Raw genomic sequence first — 20,339 nt, forward strand, 5'->3', positions numbered from 1 at the left:
ACACCCTCTAGGCCCTGATTACTTTGTTTTAAAGTTGTCTCCATATGCATAAATATGCAACATTCCCAGCCTCAAAAGATGTTTGTTAAAAGTTCTTTTGAAGGTGGTCTTGAGTTATTCAGGACTCAGGATAGCAGCCGTGAACAGTCACATCGTGGGCCATGGAAGAAATGCTGAACTCTATACAGGAAGTGTTCTGCCTTCCCCATTTCTGGGGAGAAGCGCAAAAAAGAGATATCTCTTCCTGCTTAGGAAAGCCAACTACAAATAGAAGCATATCGGAGGAAACAAGCCTCTTTGGCAGTATGATCAATAGAGATTGTACCTGAAGAGCTTCTCACAGAACATGAAATTTATTTCTCCGTGGGCGTTTTGTCCTAACACTGTCAAAAGCGATGCCGTCAGTCTCTGATGTATGGTTTACGGTCTGAGAAGAATAACATGGGACATGTTGTGATATATGGAAAAAATGGAGACCGCGCGGACACAGACACTATGCCTCATTGTTGGCTTTCATTTGCTTCTGACGACAACAAAAAAGTAAACACAAACCAATGTTATGTGCACCTGAGAGCTTTAAGCATTTTCTGATGACTTCTATCTATTCAACGCTCATTTGTTGAAAGTGGCTACAAGATGCCAGGTAGGGTCCGATGAGCTGGAGATGGAAATATAAAGAAGACATAATTCTACTGTCAGGGAACTCCTGGCATACGGGCCTGAGGGAAGCATCACCATTACCGTGCCATCAAATAAGTCCAAAGGTGGGAGGGAGCATGGAGGAGAGAATGATGGAGTGGAAGGAGGGCTTCACAGAGGGGGTGTCGCTCCAGCCGGGTCGACAAAAATAACTTGCTTCAGCGCCAGTTCCAAGCAGAGGACGAGGAGTGGAAAGGCATAGAATGAGGGAGCAAATCTGGTTTAATGAGAAAAATTATGAGCAGGGCAGCCACTATTGGTTGCCTTTCCCCTTCTTGTTGCTCAAACCCAACTTCAGCCAGGAATTGGCAGCCACATGCTTCAGAGGACACAGGGTCCCTTTCCAGCTCAAGGGGTTCATCTTTAACCGTGGAGGCCAATCAGAGTGCATCAGTTCCCCTTGCCAATGACTGCTTTCAGTGCGGGCTGGTGTCATGAGTTGAATTGTGTTTCCTAAAAGGACATGTTGAAGTCCTGACCCCTGGGACCTGTGAATATGATCTTATTTGGAAAGAGGGCCTTGGCAGCTGTCATCAAGTTGAGATCATTAGAGTGGGCCTTAATCCAATATGACTGGTGTCCTTATAGGAAGAGGGGAATGCTGTGTGGTGATGTAGATGTGCATGGGGAGAACACCGTGTGACAGTAGACAGAGGCAGAGATTGGAGTGATGCATCCATAAGCTGAGGAATGCCAAGAATTTCTGGCAACACCAGAAGCTGAGAGAGATGCACGGAACAGATTGTCCTCTGGAGTCTTCAGAGAGGACACAGTGTTGCCAACACCTGATTTTGGCCCTCTTTTCTCCAGAACTGTGAGATAATAAACGTTCGTTGCTTTGAGCACCCCAGTTTGCGGGCTTTGTTACGGTAGCCCTAGGAAACAAATTGAGTCTGGTTAATGAAACATGAGGGGAAGCTGCTAGGGACTTCTGGGAAAGTGCTTCCTTCCTCTCGCTCTTAGAAAGGAATGAAGATGGGGACATTTCCCCCTGTCCCTGTCCATTACCGTTATGTGGAGTGGCTGTAGCCATCTTGTTGTTTTTTTTTTTAATTTTTTTTTTAAACGTTTATTCATTTTAGAGACAGAGAGAGACAGAGCGTGAATGGGGGAAGGTCAGAGAGAGAGGGAGACACAGAATCCAAAACAGGCTCCAGGCTCTGAGCTGTCAGCACAGAGCCCGACACGGGGCTCGAACTCACAGACCGCCAGATCATGACCTGAGCCGAAGTCGGTCGCCCAACCGACTGAGCCACCCAGGCACCCCATCCATCTTGTAACGGTAAGGTGGTAAGTCTGAAGACAAAGCCCAGTGTGCAGAGCCTGGTAGAATGGGATGTACAGGCCTCTGATATGTCATTGAGTGGTCGAATTATCCTGGAGTTTCTGGATTTCTTTTCTTTTTGTAATTTTTAAAAATATTTTTTAGTGTTTATTTTTGAGACAGAGAAAGACAGAGCATGAATGAGGGAGGGTCAGAGAGAGGGAGACACAGAATCCGAAGCAGGCTCCAGGCTCTGATCTGTCAGCACAGAGCCCGACGTGGGGCTTGAACTCACGGAGTGTGAGATCATGACCTGAGCCGAAGTCAGACGCTTAACCGACTGAGCCATACAGGCGCCCCTGGAGTTTCTGGATTTCTTATCATAAGAAATAAAATTTGCTCATTCTTTGTGCCACCTTAAGTTTTCTGTTATCTGCATATGAAAACATCTTAGCCGATACACCAAGGGGTATCAAGAGGGAATATCGAGGTCAGGAAATCTTTTATTTCCTACCAGCTGCTGATCATGGCCACCATTCCCAACTAGTCTTATGCAGAGGGGACACCCCCACAAAGGCACATGCTTTATCATTAGCTAGTCCCAATTCCATTAAGGCGTCTTCTCTGGTGAAGCAAACTGGGCCATATGTGACATAAAACCTCACAGTAGGCACTTGGTAAATATATACTAAGTGAATGAAAATAAGAGACATGGCAGTGACAAATTGCAATCTGTAGTTTACCTACAACATTCTGACGAGGGCCTTGAAAAAGTGGGAGCTGGGCCGGCCCTTGGCAAAATGCAAAGTGGGCAAGTCAGTCTTTGTCCCTGGCTTTGGGATCCTATACTGGGCTTCTTCCATTCTCCTGACCTTTCATTTCCCTCTCATCTTCTATTTCTCTCTCTAGCTCCCTTGGTGGGGGTGAGGGTAGGGTGGGGGTAGGGGATGATCATGGGTTACCCAGAATGACCAACTAATCTATTACTTCTTCTAGGGAAAAAAGCACATTGCTTTAAAACTAAACTGTATGCAACTATGTCTCCAGAAAGCTCCTAAAAATTAATGTCACAAATTTATGATAGGGCAGGAGCCCGAAGCAAATGGGACTTTCAGCACCTTCATAACACAGTAGGTAGGTGCTTGCCTGCTTTGGTCCCCCCCCACTTTTAAAAAAATGTTTGTTTGTTTTATGTATGTATGTATGTATGTATGTATGTAATCTCTACATGCTCTACCCGCTGAGCCAGCCAGGCACCCCCCCCCCCCGTCCCTAGTTTTAGTAAGAACTTTGGGGGTCATCTCATGTTTGATGCTTAAAAACATTTTCCCATGAGGATCTTGCTGTAGCGTTAACTCCATCTAAGGTCACTGATTGTTTTGTCTTTGTGGTGAAGGTTATACACCCACTCAACAAAGAGTTGGGTGCTTCCCATGTACACACAAATACGGTGCTAAGCACCAGGTCATCAATGGTAAGACAGACAGGAGCCCTATCCTGGTGGACCCTACAGTCCAATGGGGTGGGGCTGGGGGGAACTTAAAATAAATTAACGTTAAAAATTTGCTCCAAGCTTTGTCAATGAGAGCAGTAGGCTGTTGAGATAGAGTAAGGCGCAGGGAGGAGACCTAGTTAGGATGATTAGGGACAACTTCCTGAGAAGGTGACATTCCAGCCGAGATTTACGGGATGAGAAGGAGACAGGCCCCGGCAACGAGGTCATGCTCACCGTAAGTCAGATAAAAATAACTCCCAATCTCTCCAGCAGCGGCATCTGACGTCCGCGCGAGCAGGCCTCGCCGCCAGCACTAAAGATGGCGGGCGGGCGGCGGGGCGGGGCGGGGCGTGCCCGCGGCCTGATTGGCCGGCCGGGCAGCGTCACGTGGGCGGCCGCCGAGCATCCGGGCCCCCCGGAGGCGGCGGCGGCGGCGGCGGCGGCGCTGCGGAGGCTCCCGGGAGCGGGCGGCGCGGCGAGCGGACGGCGGCGGCGCCTCCCGGGCCGCCCGCGTGGGCCGAGCGGCACGCGTGCCGAGCATGGCGGGCTCCCTGCCTCCCTGCGTGGTGGACTGCGGCACCGGGTAAGAGCCGCCGGCGCCCGCCCCGCTCCCGCGCGGCCCGCCCCCGCCCCGGCGCCGAGCACCTGCTCCGCGGCCCGCCCTGTCTCACCTGGCGGCCGCGCAGCGCCCCGCCGCGGGGCCCGGGCCCGGCTCCCGGCCGCCCACCTGTGCGCCCCGCCCCCTCCTCCCGGCCGGCGGAGGCCGCGCGCCGGTCACCTGCTCACCTTGCCGGGCGCCGCCCGCCTCGCCTCCCACTCCTCCCGGGCGCCGGGCCGCTGCGGCCCCTCCTGACGTTACCTGCCCCCTCCACCCGCCGGCCCGTGCCCCTGCCCGAGACCGGCCCTGGTCCTGTGCCCCCCCAAGTGCATGTCCCTTCTTGTTAATAATCCTTTAGCACTTACTCGCGGAGGTTTTTACGTCGCTCTACCAACTTGACACCTTTTGTGCAGCCCGCTTTGCACCCTCCTGGTGTCGAACGGTTCACTCAGCCTCAGCTCTTGCTTCGCTTGGCCGGTTCACTTGCCTTTTCGCTTAAAAAAAAAAAAAAAGATATTAAAAAGCCTCCATTTTGGAAAACAATGTCTAAATTGGGGAAAGCCTTTTTTTTTGTGGTCTAGTTTTTTTTTTTCTTCTTTCTTTTTTTTTCCTTCTTTACTTTTCGGTTGAGATAGTTTCTTCTGATGTTGTTAGCGACGTGCGAGAGAGACCTTAGGAAATTTCCCGTACTTTCAGTGTCCCAAGCTTCGCTGAGTTTAGTTAGGAAGGTGAATCCATCCAGCTGGTGCTTTGGAAATTCAAGCATGCCTGCTTGCGTTACAGAGGATGTACTTGGTAAAATAGCCTGGAACTAAAATTGAGTCTCGTAAAGATTTGTCGACACGGGATTTTAAGGATTTTTGCCATAAAATCTTCTGGTGGCACGTTCACCTTAACCTTGATTCTTTTCTGTAGGAAACTGCACTTGGTTTGGTTTCCTTGACAACCTTGTGGGGGTGTCTTTAATTTGTTACAGTCCATCTCCTACTGATCGTGCTTTCCTTTTTCTGCTGAAGCCACTAGCATTGGTTACAGGCTGGGAAAAAGTGCCTCTTGGCTTGTGCTAATTCCTTTTGAAATAAGCATTTGTATCAGAAGTCATGTGGCCTTTTATTTTAGAAGTTGTTTTGCTACCCCAAACAGAAGCCAAAATCAAAATTGGTGTGAACACCTGCCCCTTAATTGTTGGCGTCTGACGCATTCCTTCCCCCTGCCACATCTGTCTGCATCCCATGCCCAGCCGAGCTGTGGTCGTGTCAAAGAGCGAAGGCCACAGGGAGATGTATTTTTCATTCCCACACGTGCATGTGAAACCCTTGCTTTTGTATTTTTGGTCTTGTAAACCTAGTGAAATCTAAAGCAGTTCTTGGTAGCTGGCGCTAAGATAATGCCCACGGAGTTCGTCATACCTTTTATGTTAGTGAGACGGGAACCTTACTCATCGTTCTTGCTATAAATGCCTACAACATGGTGCTCAGTTTTGACCTTTGGAGGTAAGTGATAAATGTAACTTAGCTTGCTTGGAGATAAAACTTCAGTTATGTCACTGTTTTGTGACCCCACTTCCTTGCATTTTTTTTTTTTTATTTTATTTTTGTGTGTCGTGGGCTTTGGCAGTCTGTTGTAGACAGTGGCAGGGAATCTTCCCAGTGGGTTCCGCACGGACATATTCTGTTATGGGAGTGACTGATTTATCAGGAATTCCCAGGGCCCAATATGTGGTCAGAAGGAGCAGCCTGCGAAGGCTTAAGTTCACTTAAGTGTATCAGTAGTTCTTGTATTTCCCAGAGAGTGAAAACTATTTTTGGATTGACTTTAGCCTCAAAATGGGATTAAATAAAAATGCACCTAAAATGAACGAGGACCAAGGGGAGTCCTCCTACGCTGTAGACAAGCGGCTGTTGTAGTTGGGCCTCACATTTGGCCTTAGTCTCCTTGCCTGACAGTTATGAGAGAGTCATTGTCAATTATGTAATTGTTGTCATTAGGAAGGTAGAGGCATACCTGCTTCTCAGGTGAAAAAGCCTTTTTTCTTTAAAAAAATGTTTTTTTTTAATGTTTATACTTAGAGCGGGGAGAGTGCCCACCAGCGGGGGAGGGGCAGAGGGAGAAAGAAACACAGAGTCCGAAGCAGGCTCCAGTCTCCAAGCTATAAGCACAGGGACAGACATGGGGCTCGAACTCCCAAACCGCGAGATCATAACCAGAGCCGAAGTCCAACACTCAACCTACTGAGTCACCCAGGTGCCCCTGAAAAAGCTTTTTATCTAGTATTAAATTCTAAAAGAAAAATTCACGTTGAACTGTACATAGTGAACAGTAGTGATTTAGCAGTGTACCGAATAGTGTATATGTACATATTTTTTTCCTTTCATAGCAAATAACTTTCATCTCTGTAACCGCACATCCTCCTCTAATAGTCCCTGAGATCACCTTAGTGAGCACACGTGTGCTGGGGGCCAGGAGAATATGGACCAAGGTACCCGTTTGATCCGAAGATAAAGCTTTGTTTATTAAAAAAAAATTTTTTTTCAACGTTTATTTATTTTTGGGACAGAGAGAGACAGAGCATGAACAGGGGAGGGGCAGAGAGAGAGGGAGACACAGAATCAGAAACAGGCTCTAGGCTCTGAGCCATCAGCCCAGAGCCCGACGCGGGGCTCGAACTCCCAGACCGTGAGATCATGACCTGGCTGAAGTCGGACGCTCAACCGACTGCGCCACCCAGGCGCCCCAAAGCTTTGTTTATTTAAAGAGACTAGTGGGTTACAGAGTTTTAAGAGAATATTCCACAAATTCCAGTCTTGCTTCTCTTAGCTTTTTTTGCATTAAAAAAAAGACCTTAAGTAATCTCTACACCCAGCATGGGGCGCTTGAAACCACAACCCTGAGATCAAGAGTTGCACACTCCACTGACTGAGCCAGCCAGGTGTCCCTTTCTTGCATTTCTAAACTTATTTGGAAAAAAAAAATTCAGAAATATTGGAAAGCTACAAGAAGAGTACCAAACTACTATGTATCCTTCACCTCGCTTCAACAGCTGTTAACATCACTTCCATCATTCTGGGTATTAACTGTACATAGTATTTTTCTGAACCATTTGAGAGTAAGTTGCAGATCTTGTGCCCTTTTATACCACAATACTTCAATGCATACAGGGACTGTCTCTTCTGTAATCACAGACCAATGACTAATGTGAAAGAGTCTAAGATGCATGCAGTGGTGTTGTCCACACAGCCTGGATCCCCAGGGCCTGTCCCATGATGACTTGTGGCCTCTTCTTCCGTCCCTTGTCCAGCTCCGCACCTTGTGTTTTGTCGCCAGCCTTTCAGATCTCGTCCAACCGGACAAGTCCTGCTGGAGCCGTTTTCTGTTTTTCAGGACATTGACATTTTTGGGATCCAGTTGCTGCGTATATGGTCCCTCGGTGTAGGCTTGTCTGGTGTTTCCGCAGGATAGATTCAGGACACACGTGCATTTTGGTCAGGAATACCACACGAGGCGCCATTCTATCCAAGTGCATCCTACCAGAATCTCCCCACCCCCAGCGGGATTGAGATATAGTTGACAGAGACCCTTGTAGAAGTTCAAGTTGTGCAACATTTCGATTCATTTTATCTGTTGCAAAATGATTACCACCGTAGCTTCAGCCAACACCTCCCTCACATCACATAGTTGCCATTTCTTCTTTGTGGTGAGAACATTTAAGGTCTCTTCTCTTAGCAACTTGCAAGTACATGGTACAGTATTATCGACTGTAGTCACCACGCTGTACGTTAGAGCCTCAGAACCTCTGCCTCTAGTCAGAAGGCTTAAAATAGTGAGTGATCTGTCTCCTCTTGGATGAAGCTCTCTTGGGTTATTTGGATAGAGTGATGTCTGCTAGATTTCTCCGCTGCAGTTTTCCCCTTTGTAATTAATATCATTTATAGAGAGAGATTTGAGATTACGCAAATAAATACCTGTTCTTTCCTTAAACTTTCACCCATTAGTTTTAATGTCTACTGGTGATTTTTGCCTTAATTGATGATTGCAGTGGGGTTGCCAAATTGTGATTTAAGTTTAAACTCTGGCATCATTTCTACTTTTATTAATGTTTTCGTCTAAGAGCACACTTTTCCATCATTGTCATCTGTTTATCAGATTCAGTATGTAGGGGCTGTTGTTTTATTCAAAAGGTAGTAATCTGTTATAATCAAAAGGTTTTTATCTGTTATTGCCATTATTTGTTTTGATGCTTAAATTGTTCCAGATTTGGCCAATGAAGGCCCATGCAAACTGTTTCTGGTGTTCTTTAGACCTGTCCCCGTCTTTTTTAGAGCATGTTGCTGTTATCTGAAGACTTCAGCGATAGCCTTGTGCATGCATACATCTTTTTGTGTGTTTTCCTGGGTTTCCCTGGGATAGATTTCTAGAAGTGGGATTTCTGGGTCAGAGGGTAACTGCATATGCAGGTTTGCCCATCAGTGCGAAATCCCGCTCAGCAGTATGTATCCTTACCAGCAATGTGTGAAAGGGCTTGTGTCTTCTTATAGACTCACCAACAGAGTACATTGTCAAAGATTTTGATTTTTATCAGTCTAGAAGATAAGAAGTGATATTACAGGTTTTTTTAAGCTTATTTATTTATTTTGAGAGAGAGAGAGTGAGCGAGGGGAGGGGCAGAGAGAGGGAGAGAGAGAATCCCAAGCAGGCTCCATGCTGTCAGTGCAGAGCCCGATGCGGGGCTCCAGCTCACAAACCGTGAGATCATGAACTGAGCTGAGATCAAGTGTCAGAATCCTAACTGACTGAGTCACCTAGGCACCCCAGTGACATTAGAGTTTTGAGTTTCTTCTCATGTGGGAAGATGAGTATCTCTTCATGTGGTTAAGAGGCGTTACATTTCTGTCTCATCATTTCTCTAGCCCATTTTTCTGTGTGTTTTTGGTCTCGTGCTTCTTTGATTTGGGAAGCTCTTCGTGTGTTAGGATGTGTTGGACGTCACACAGACTGCTCCTGGCTTCAGTGATTTTCTAGGAGCAATTACAGGACTGTAGTGAAAAAGTACAAAGCAAAAACAGCCAAGGGAAGAGGCGGGAGGAAACCAGGAGCAAGTTTCCAGAGTCGTCAGTGGAGTGACACGGACGTGCTTAGTCAGCACCCAGTCTGACAGCACACCGAGGAAGCTCATTAAAGACGGTGCCCGGTGTTACTGGGCCTGACCATTTCACCCCTGCCTAGCACATGCCGAAGTTCCAGAACCCCCTAAGGGAAGCAGATGTTCAGCATCAACTACTGTTTGCACGACTTAGGCACAGTGAATACCGTTTAGGGAATGGGGGGAACCCTCCTGAAACCCGAGTTCCCAGATGCCAGTCAGAGGCCCGGCTGGCAAGCAGGACTTGTCTCAAGAGAGCCATCTTGAGCCTGTTGACTCTTTTCTGCACGTGAGGGTGTTAGCTCTTCATGGTGTCAGTTGCAAAGGCATTTTCTTCCCTATGTATCATTTGTCTTTTGCTCTGCAAAGATTTTTTTTAAGCAATCACATTTATCTTTTCCTTATTGTTTATAGAGTTTGAGTCAAAGTTTTTTTCCCCCTGTTCCCAGGTTATTTGGTGTTTTGTTTTCTAATGGTTTCATTCCTCTCTTCTCCCCCCAGCCCCCATTTAAATCCTTAATCTATTTGGAATGTATCCTGGGATATGTAGTATGAGGAAAGGACCCAGTTGGAACGATTCCTGTCTTTTTTTCCTTTTGGCTATGTCATTTATCTCAACATCATTTATGAAAAAACCCCTGTGCTTAGAGATGCTGTCTTTATCATGTACTAAATTTGTGCAGTTGTTTTTAGTTCTAGATTTTGTTTTGAGTTGCATTAATTGGTCTATTCATACACCACCGCCACGGGGTTTTAATTACTGAGGCTTTAGGATGATTTAATACCTGGGGAGGCCAGCCTCTCCTACACATCCCATTCTTTTTTTAGGGCTTTCTGATAGATTTTTGCTTGTTGTTCCTCCAAATGAGCTTATAATCAGCTTCTCTAGTTGGGCGGGGGGTGAGGGGGAGAATGCCTCCTGGCATTTTTATTTGGATTCTATTAAATTTATAACTTAATTTAATGAGGACCAATGTTTTTTTTTAACTTAGTTTTTTATTTTTAAAAATTTACACCCAAATTACTTAGCACATAGTGCAACAATGATTTCAGGAGTAGATTCCTTAGTGCCCCTCACCCGTTTAGCCCATCCCCCCTCCAACAACCCCTCTACTAACCCTGTTTGTTCTCCGTATTTAAAAGTCTCTTGTTTTGTCCCCCTCCCTGTTTTTTATATTATTTTTGTTTCCCTTCCCTTATGTTCATCTGTTTTGTCTCTTAAAGTTCTCATATGAGTGAAGTCATATGATATTTGTCTTTCACTGACTAATTTCACTTAGCATAAGACCCTCCAGTTCCATCCATGTAGTTGCAAATGGCAAGATTTCATTCTTTCTGATTGCCGAGTGATACTCCATTGTATATGTATATACACCACATCTTCCTTATCCATTCATCCATCGATGGACATTTGGCTTCTTTCCATACTTTGGCTATTGTGGATAGTGCTGCTAGAAACATGGGGGTGCATGTGTCCCTTTGAAACAGCACACCTGTATCCCGTGGATAAATGCCTAGTAGTGCAGTTGCTGGGTCCTAGGATAGTTCTATTTTTAGTTTTTTGAGGAACCTCCATACCGTTTTCCGGAGTGGCTACACCAGCTTGCATTCCCAATGAGGGCCAACATCTTTAGGATGGTGACTCCTCCTATGGAAGAACATGGCTTAGCTTTCCATTAGTTCAAGTCTGTTTGTGTCTTTTAGGAATAGTGTTTCCCTTAGGTAGATTTCTTGTTAAGTTTACACATAGGTATGGAATTTCTGTTTTGCTGTCGTAAATGGTGGCCTGCCTTCCTTCCTTCCTTCCTCTCGCAGGACTTGAACTCACAACCTTGAGATCAAGATCTGAGCTGAGTTCAAAAGTCTGACACTTAACCAACTGAGCCACCCAGGCACCCCAATGTGTTTTCTTTTTCATTATGTTTTCTGTTTTTCTTGAACACATTAAGGGTGTTAGTTTTCTGTGTGTGTTAATTTTGTAACTTGTTACTTTAAAAGATACTGTTGTGTTTGTATGAGTTTTTTCCTTGATCTTGAGGGTTTTCCAGATACAAAATCTTTGGCAAATAGAGTGTTTTTCCCTTTTCTTTCTATTGGTAAGGACTCTGTTTTTTTTTGACACTTCGATGACCATTGCCTCTAAAATGTTAAATAGGAATGGAGTTAGTGGGCATTATTCTTTTGTTCTTTAGTGGGGCAGCTTCTGGTGTTTCTAAAATAATATGCTGGCTTTTGGGCTACTTTGTGTGTGTGTGTATGTGCCTACATACACACATGCATATGCAAGTATACAAATATATGTATGTACGCACACACACGCACAAGCATACAAATACATGCGTGTACATGCACACAATATATGAACACACGCATGCATGCGCATGCACACACAAGCACACAAACACGCATGTATGCGCATGATACAGATACACGCGTGTGCATGCACACATAAGTATAGACACACGTGTACGCACATCCATGCACATGCATACGGAGACACACGTGTATGTGCATGCACGCACAAGCACGCAGAGACCCGTGTGTACGCGCATGCACGCAAAGCATGCAGAGACCCGCGTGTACGCGCATGCACCCACAAGTATACAGATATACGCATGTACGCACATGCACGCACATGTATACAAATACACGTATGTACACATATGCATACACATATCATGTTATTAATCAGTTTCTGTTTTTTGGAATGTTTACAACAGGAATGGGTGTTGGATGTTGTCAGGTATCTTTATCGTGAATGGAACAGGTAGTTTTCTTCCTTAGCCAGTTAGTGTGATGGGTTATATTAACAGATTGCCTAATATTGAACCCCTTTTGCATTCTGGGATAACCCCCATTTGATCATGATGCATTATTTTTTGATGTGTAGGTAGATTGTTAACATTTTATTTAGATTTTTTGCTTCAATGGAAGTGTGACTGATTAATGGCTTAGTGTTTTTGGTGCAATCATTGTCAGATTTTGGAGTCAGCATTACGCTGTCTTCATAAAACAAATTAAGAGGTTTTCCTTCTCCTTCTGTGCTCTGGGACGGTCTGGGATGGTATTGGGATTACCTGAGTTTTAAGGTTTTGGTAGAATTCCCCCGTGAAACTGTCTGAGCCTAGTGCTTTCTTGTGGGGAGAGTTTTGTTGCTCACCCTATTAGAAGCCTGTGGGACTTCCCATCTAGTGGAATCAGTTTTGCTGTGTTGTGTTTGTCTAAAAACAATTCTTTTCATCCAGATTTTTCAAATGTATGTATATAGTAGCCTCATGATTTAAAAAGTGTCCTCTGCTTTTATGGTTATTTTTCCTTTTGTCACTCAAATTTATGTGTTTTGTTTTCATCCTTTTTTTCTTGGCTTACCTAGTGACTTGTCGTGTGGATCTTTTTTCAGACAATGAGCTTTGGGGTTTACTTCTTAGTTGTTAGTTTGTGTATTTTGACTCATTTATTCTGCTTTTGTCTTTCCTTTTTTTTTTTTGCTTTCCTTTATCTTTTTATTTTTGAGCTGGTTGTTAAACTTATTTTTATTTTTTCCTTTACTTGAAAAGGCATTTATTACCACAAAATTTTGACTGATATATTTTAGGCTGTATGTATCCCTCAGACTTGGATTTGTTTTCTGCATTATAATTTTCAAGAAATTTCTGTGTTTTTGTTTTGAGCTTCCCCCATAACTCAATATTTCTCTACTAGCATGTTTTAAAATTTTCAGGTATAAAGACCTGTTTGGTTTTTTATTTTGCTTTTAATTTCTGGTGTTGTTGCAGTATGTCCACAGAGAGTGCTGTGTGCTTTATTTCTGTTCTTTGGACTTCATGGGGTCTAAGACCCGGTCAGTTTTGTGAATGTTCTGCACAGACGTGCAGATGTGTTTTCAGCTAGTGTGTCCAGAGTTGGAAGCGTACCTGCCTGTGTGAGCCGCTTACATGATGTGCCCCGGGCCTTCGGGTCTCCCCCGCTTACTCTGTGTCGGCCCGAGAATGGTGTGTTACGTCTTGCGCCCTTATTTCCCTGGCCTTCTGGAAGGGGGTGCTGCCCCATCGGGTACCTCTGTGCCAGCAGTTTGTGTCTCCCCGAGCTGTGACTGTAGTGCTGTGAGGGTGTCCTGTTTTTAGGGGGCTTTGCAGTCCCCTGGGAGTCCCAGTTCTACTTTGTCAGAGAGTAAAAAGCATGGTCAAAAACATGCCAGACTAACAGCAGGAGTGTTATTTAAGCTTTAAAGGAAGCAAGCGGTTCATTTAATCATTTATTTTGGGGCTTATGTAAAAAATTTTCGTTTTATCAGAGTAATATGCATACTGGTTAAAGGTCAGATAGAGCTCAGGGGCTTATGTGAAGACACATGGGTGCTGTCCTGCCTGCTTTTCTCTTTCTTCAGAAACAGCTGCTTTCAGCTCTTCATTCTGTATCTTTCAGCATTTATGGATTTCAGTGTTTCTAAATACTATGCACATCAGTCTGTCTTTTGATTATCAAATTTTCACATTATCTCTTTAATTCTCTCATCCTGGGGCACCTGGGGGGCTCAGTCGGTTAAAGGACAGACTCTTGATTTCGGCTCAGGTTACGATCTCATGGTTCGTGAGTTCGAGCCCTGCGTCGGGCTACACGCTGACAGTGCGGAGCCTGCTGGGGATTCTCTCTCTCTCTGTCTCTCTCTGCCTCTCCCCCACTTGTGCTCTCTCTGTCTCTCTCAAAACAAATAAATAAACTGAAAACAAGAAAAGGGTTAACTTCTCTCATTTTGCCTTTGCCCTCTGTTTCTCCTTCCCTCTTCTCCCAAAAGGGGTTATTACATTTTCCAGCTAGTTTGTGACGCGTGTTTGTGTTACCATGCGTGTGCAGATGTACTTGCTCATTGAGTAAAAGTGTGCCATGATTATTTTTTCTCTTAAATTTGGTTTTTATGGAAGCTCATGATTGCCGCCTTTATTTGGGTTTCTTTGTATCCACTGCTAATGACTTTCCATATTTTCGAGTAGCCAGCTTCTCACTACGGTTTTCCACAAGGCTAATGACGTTATAGATCCCACCAGTCAGTTTGTTTTTGGAGATGTTCCTTCTGCAGACTTTGGCGCTTCTCTCTGGGGTGGTTGCTTCCCAGGCCTGCCCGCCACACAGCCCAGGACTTTGCTTATAACCTTCTAGGCATTTCCTTTGCCTTTCTCCTGGATTGAGTCCGTTTCCTGAATCCTGCCTTCTGGCTGCTTGCTTTCCTCTCTGCTGGTGGCCGTCCAATAGCCAGCTTTGTGAGGCTGGGAGGCACCTGTGGGTGCAGGGATTCACAGTGAGTGCTTTTGACATGCCCGTGTCCCTCGTCCTGTCCCTCCTCTCCAGTGGGTGCACCTTTGTCATCCTGGCGTCTCCTGCCATCATTCTGGGGGTGCACGAACCTCTCTCCCGTGTGTTCTCTGTTCCATGTCGTCGTCTTTTTTGGTTTTCTCCTTTGTGTTGGCAGAGGGCGTCCTCCAGTAGCTTTCTGAGAAAGGGTGTGCGGGAGGGAGATGTTTACCTTTCCTGCTTGTCCGAAACGTCTTCGTTCTAACCCTTCACCTGGTTGATCGTTGGGTGTAGTATTCAGTGATGGGGAAGTAATTTTCCCTCAGTTTTTCAGACACTGATTCTTTGTGTTCTTGCTTCTGCTTTGCTGCTAAGAAGTCTGAAGGCTTCGTAAATGACTTTGATTCCCCTACTCCGCTTCCTGGAAGCTTTTAGGGTTTCCTTTTTGTCTCTGGTTTCTGAAGTTTCACAACAACGTGCCTTGAAGTGAGTGTGTTTTCCTCTGTTGTGCTGGGCTTTGTGTGAGCTCCTGCAGTCTGAAGACTGGCATCTTTGAATTCTGGGTAGAACTTTAAAAATGTTTCTTCCTTTGCTGTGTGTGTGTGTGTGTGTGTGTGTGTGTGTGTGAGTGCACGTGCTCATGTGCATGCTCTTTCTGGAACACCTGTTCACGTGTTGAATTCTTAGGCTGTTTCTCTGATTTTCTTACTCTTTCTCTCTTGTTCTCCATCATTCTGTCTCTTTTCCTTCTAGGATATGCCTTGCCTTATTTTCTAGTCCTTCTCTTCAGTTTTTTCCATTTTTGCTCTTATTTAAATTTCCAAGAATTCTTTTTGTTCTCTAAATGTTCTTTTACTAATAGTATCTCGTTTTATTTTTTGAATGTAGTATCTTCTTGTAGGGTATTGATGATGGTGTTTTTATGGTGGTGTTGGTGCTGTATGTCCCTATATAGGTTTTGTTTTTTCTCCTTTTTAAAACATTTTTTAATGTTTTATTTATTTTTTGAGAGAGAGCATAAGCAGGGGAGGGGCAGAGAGAGAGGGGGACAGAGGATCCAAAGTGGGATCTGCACTGACAGGCTGACGACAGCGAGTCCGATGTGGGGCTCCAAGTCACGAACTGTGAGATCATGACCTGAGCTCAAGTCGGATGCTCAACCGACCGAGCCACCCAGGTGCCCCTGTCTTGTTTCTTCTGAGTTTTCATCTTTTTCTGCGGTAGAAAGGGTTTCCTCAGATGTTGGTAATTTCTGGCTGCCTGCTTACGATGAAAAGTCAGAAAATGGAAAAGCTCGTTGGACTTTCTGAATGTGTAGATTTGCGTATTGATTTTGAACGTCACCAGGAGTGATGTAGGCAGGTTGTTTGTTGGGGAATGTTCTGGCGTCTGAGTCTTCAGATTCTTCCTTTTGGACTGGTCAGTTTCCCCAGAGGCTACACTTCGGGTCCTCCGCGTGGAGGCCGGGCCTGGGTGCTGGGCTTCTGAGAGCGGAGCGGGGAGAAAGCAGTGGTGGGACAGGGTGTCTGAGCCCTCAGCTTTTGCCCTGTACGTGGTCAGGCGACCCTTTGTTTTCTGATTGGTGCTGGTGTCCCCCATGCCGAGTGACTGCCAGCGGAGGCCCTTTGCCTTACAGTCTCCAGAGAGTCCACGTGCAGAGCGCGCTGGGGTCACGGGGGAGCCGTGGCCCGGCTGCGGACGGAGGGGAGTCTCGCTCGGACCCCCTGGTTTGGGCCCTCGGGTCTCAGTTCCCCAGAGCCCGTGCGGCATCCAGGTCTGGAGCCTTTCAGGACGCGCGCGTGCGTGCTGGGCTGGTCCTCAGCTCTCCGGAGCCGGACCCTCGCTGTTGTGTCCCCTTCTTTTCTTCCCGTCATTGGGGATCGACATGCCTTTAAAAAGTCATTTTGCTTTGAGTTTCGTGGGGCTTTGGGACCAAGTGAAATAATGAAATCATACGTTTAGTCCACCATTTTAATCTGGAAGTTAAAGTTCCCTTTGGAGAGATCAAAATCCACAGAGAGACCATACCTCATGATGTTCTGTCTCCCCAAACTAGGGCAAAAAATGCCGCCGATAGAAGGACAAGTGGACAAGTGTATGTGGTCAAGTTCACAGGTCAACAGACAAAAGAAGGATATTGGATTTAGATGAAATAATTAATACATTTGAACTTGTCTATTGAACTCTTTGTCCTATAAACAGAGACTCCCCTTTTCTATTCAGTAGCCCAAGGAGTGTTTGAAGACCTTAGACCTTGATCATGTGCCAATTTACAGTATCGAGAGGGTGTGTATTACTTAGAAACTATAATTAAGACATGAGGATAATTTTAGTGTCCTGAGAACCATAGTCTAAGGCAGTTGTGGTCCCCCCCCCCTTTTTTTTTAAACTGAAGACCTTACGAAGGAGGGGAGCTATTTTGGCTGAAGTTTGGGGTTTGAGACTGGACCTCATAAGGGGTCTTAATCAAAAGAACCTCCCTATAGGATACGGTTTGAAAAACACTGTTCTAGGATGTGACATTTCCACTTTTAAACATAGATTAATTGAGCTTAAATTGTCACCTTCTGCTCTAGACACATGGTTGTAGGAGGAATTTTAACTATATATAAATATGTTGAGTTGACAGATTAATTCTCTTGACTGCAGAATTGAAAAGTCTGTGTTACTGCCGTGGAAAAATAGTGGCGCTTAACGGAAGAGTGAAAGAGGCTCTGCCCAAGAGCTGTTTAAAATGTTTGGGGCAAATGAGGATATTTTGTATTGACAGAAAGAGACTGTGGAAGGATACGTAAGAATGGGAGGTGGTAGAAGGCAGGGGTGGGGTAGACAGTGTCGGCCTGGGAGTGAGATTTGGTGTTTGGAAGTTTGAGCTAAGAGAACATATTTGTTCAAGAGGCAGAGTGGTATTGGTATTTTCGTTCTGTTTCCATGCGAGAAAGGGTCTCTGGTCAGGGGATGCATGGATGTGGCACTGAGTTTGAGAACGTGGCCCAGTTTATGCGTTTTTGGAAGCAATGCCTACCTCAGCTATGCTGGCCGTCCTTTCGGAAGATCGTGTTCAAACAGAAAACCAAGGGCTTTTAATGTAAAAGTTGTTGGTCTTGATTCCTTATGTACACATATTTGGGACAAGTTGATTGACATAGCTCTCTCCATTTGGATGAAAAGACATACATAGCACTGGAAGAGGAGTCATATGAAATTTTAGTAAAGTGAGGGACTTTTCAAAGTAGAAACTACACAGGAAGTTGTTCAGGAAGATAAATGGTAGATTTGATCATCTAAACTGTCAACAGTTATATTCCAGGAAATGTATAACTGGGAAAAATTGGTGACGTATATGAGCAAGCATTCATATCCTCAATATGTAAGGGCTCGCACAAATTGATCAGGTAGTAAAGCTGTAGCAGAAAATTATTGAAGGGTCATATGTGGAAAAACATAGAGGGCTACTGTGCCTCAAATAACATTTAATGGTAACAAAGTTACCAAATAATGGGATCCTTTTACGTTTTGAATTAGGAAATATTTTCTGGAAATGGTAATATTTAACATTGGGGGGGATTATTATCATTTGCCTCTTACGGATGAAGAAATTAAAGTATGGAGGGGTTAACTTACTTGCCTGAAGTAACATAGTGCTGTGTTTTGAGCCCAGCATTGTGAGTCCAATTAAACTCCCTTACATCACAAACATATACTGTTTTGCAGCTTCTTTCAAACCGCATTGCCTATCTGTGTATGGCAGTAACATAAATCTTCATTTTTGATGGCTGTATAGCATTTTATGGAATTATTATAATTTACTTCATACATCAAATTGATGGCATTTGAGTGTTTCCAGTGTTTTGTTGTTTTGCTATTATAATGCTGTAGTGAATATTTTTTTGTTCCTGTCTTTTTTTGCATACATCTAAAAGTGCTTCATTGGGGTAAATTCCCAGAAATGTGCCATTTGGACAGTAGGGTATATGCATTTAGAGTTCTGGTAGATAATGTGAAACGTGTGTATAATGACTCTTCAACCTTTTACTGTCACCCGTGTATAAGTTACTACCACTGTCTTCAGTATTGGCCCAGATTTTGAATGGTCTTGCAATCAGTTTGTAGCTGGATTTAATATTTGATGTTTCTTTCTTTCTTTGTTTTCTTTTTAATGTTTATTTATTTTTGAGAGAGAGAGAGAGAGAGAGACAGACAGACAGACAGACAGACGGACAGAATCTGAAGCAGGCTCCAGGCTCTCAGCTGTCAGCACAGAGCCTGACGCAGGGCTCGAACTCACGGACTGTGAGATCATGACCTGAGCTGAAGTCGGACGCTTAACCGACTGAATCACCCAGGCTCCCCAGTGATATTTGATGTTTCTTAAAAGAATATTACTCTTCCCATGTAAGAGTAAGACTTTTCTCAATTTATTTGCCTGCTTGTATATTGAGAGTTCTTCACACACATTTACCTATCTCTGTATCTCTATCCATTTATCTGTATAGTTTAGTCCTAAAGGTAATATTATTGCCTTTAGTAATAGTAAAGGTAAATTGTTGCCATTGCAACTAGGATCTCTTCATACAGCATAGATTCTCACTTGTTCTTGTTAGGTAGGAAAGTTGTTGATTTTTGTGTTTATTTAATACCTGGCCATCCTACCGAATTTCCTATTTCCTTTAATTTTCTACTTAATTTCTTTATATATTCCAGGTCTGCAATTACCGTTTACAAGTAAAATTTTGTCTTCTTCCCAGTGTCATTCCTTTTCTTTAGTTCTTTGTGATTTGTATTATCTAGTGATTTCTAAGCATGTTGACCATCCGAACCATGGGGTTGGGACAAGGAATGTTCAAAATATAGGTGTCCAGGCTCCTTCTCTGCAGATTCCCATTAATGGTTCTGGGACAGGCACTGGGAATTTGTATTTTAGAAATTTCTCCGCGATCTGTTCAGCGGGTTTCTTACGTTTTTTTGGAAGCCTACCCAGATGATGTTAAACTGGCCTGCCAGAGAAAGTAGGCCATGGTGCCACAAAAAACTCAATTTGAAATCCTGTTTCTAAAAGGTAAACATTTTGAGGAGGTCTTTGAGGGTGGGCTCATGCTTTCTGCCTCCCTCTTCATTATCCTTAGAGTATGGCTGCTACATGCATGGTTTCTGGCTAGTAAACTGATGGGAATAAAGTAATGCTGCTTTGTTTTCATAAATGGTGTCTGGGACGTGGTCCGTATTTAAGAGTTGTGTTTTACTTGCTGATCTTTTTTTTTTTTTTTTTTTTTTTTTTGGTCCTGCTGTTTACATAGTTGAGCTGTTCTAACATCATCTCTAATGGGGCATACCAGTCCATCACTGGATTGTCCTAGGAGGGAGTTTTTTGTTTTTTTTTTTTTAATTTTTTTTTTCAATGTTTATTTATTTTTGGGACAGAGAGACAGAGCATGAACGGGGGAGGGGCAGAGAGAGAGGGAGACACAGAATCGGAAACAGGCTCCAGGCTCTGAGCCATCCACCCAGAGCCTGACGCGGGGCTCGAACTCACGGACCGCGAGATCGTGACCTGGCTGAAGTCGGATGCTTAACCGACTGCGCCACCCAGGCGCCCCTAGGAGGGAGTTTTAGAATGAGCACTTGCTAGCTTACATGTACTGGGTTCTAGATAATAGGTTCTCACTGAAGTTTGGTATGAGCCTGGCTTGATGAAAATTTTATTAACATTTGAAATTTGAATGTTTCTTGAAAAAAATCTTGTTAGACATTGGTTACATTGTGGTTATTCAAAGAAACTAAACCTCAAGTGTGTTTGATGCTGTATAAGGGGTAGCACAGAAAAACTAAAGGCATTAAGTTACCATAAGTGATC

General features: G+C 44.4%; 1 protein-coding gene across 3 annotated transcripts in view; it reads left to right on the top strand.

Moving 5' to 3' along the window:
* The first annotated feature begins 3,896 nt into the window (after positions 1–3,896).
* The window catches only part of ACTR3B (actin related protein 3B), an 89,905-nt gene continuing 73,462 nt past the window's right edge, over positions 3,897–20,339 (top strand). For 2 of the 3 annotated variants that reach the window (XM_023250777.2, XM_023250784.2), the window contains exon 1: positions 3,897–4,041. In XM_023250777.2, coding sequence (XP_023106545.1) covers positions 3,998–4,041 — 44 coding nt within the window. In that variant the 5' untranslated portion in view covers positions 3,897–3,997. Of the gene's footprint in view, positions 4,042–5,454; positions 5,550–20,339 lie in introns of those variants that run through there. The other variant, XM_023250778.2, reaches the window with a different exon arrangement.

The sequence above is a fragment of the Felis catus genome, chromosome A2, assembly GCF_018350175.1.
Source record: "Felis catus isolate Fca126 chromosome A2, F.catus_Fca126_mat1.0, whole genome shotgun sequence".
Lineage (NCBI taxonomy): Eukaryota > Metazoa > Chordata > Mammalia > Carnivora > Felidae > Felis > Felis catus.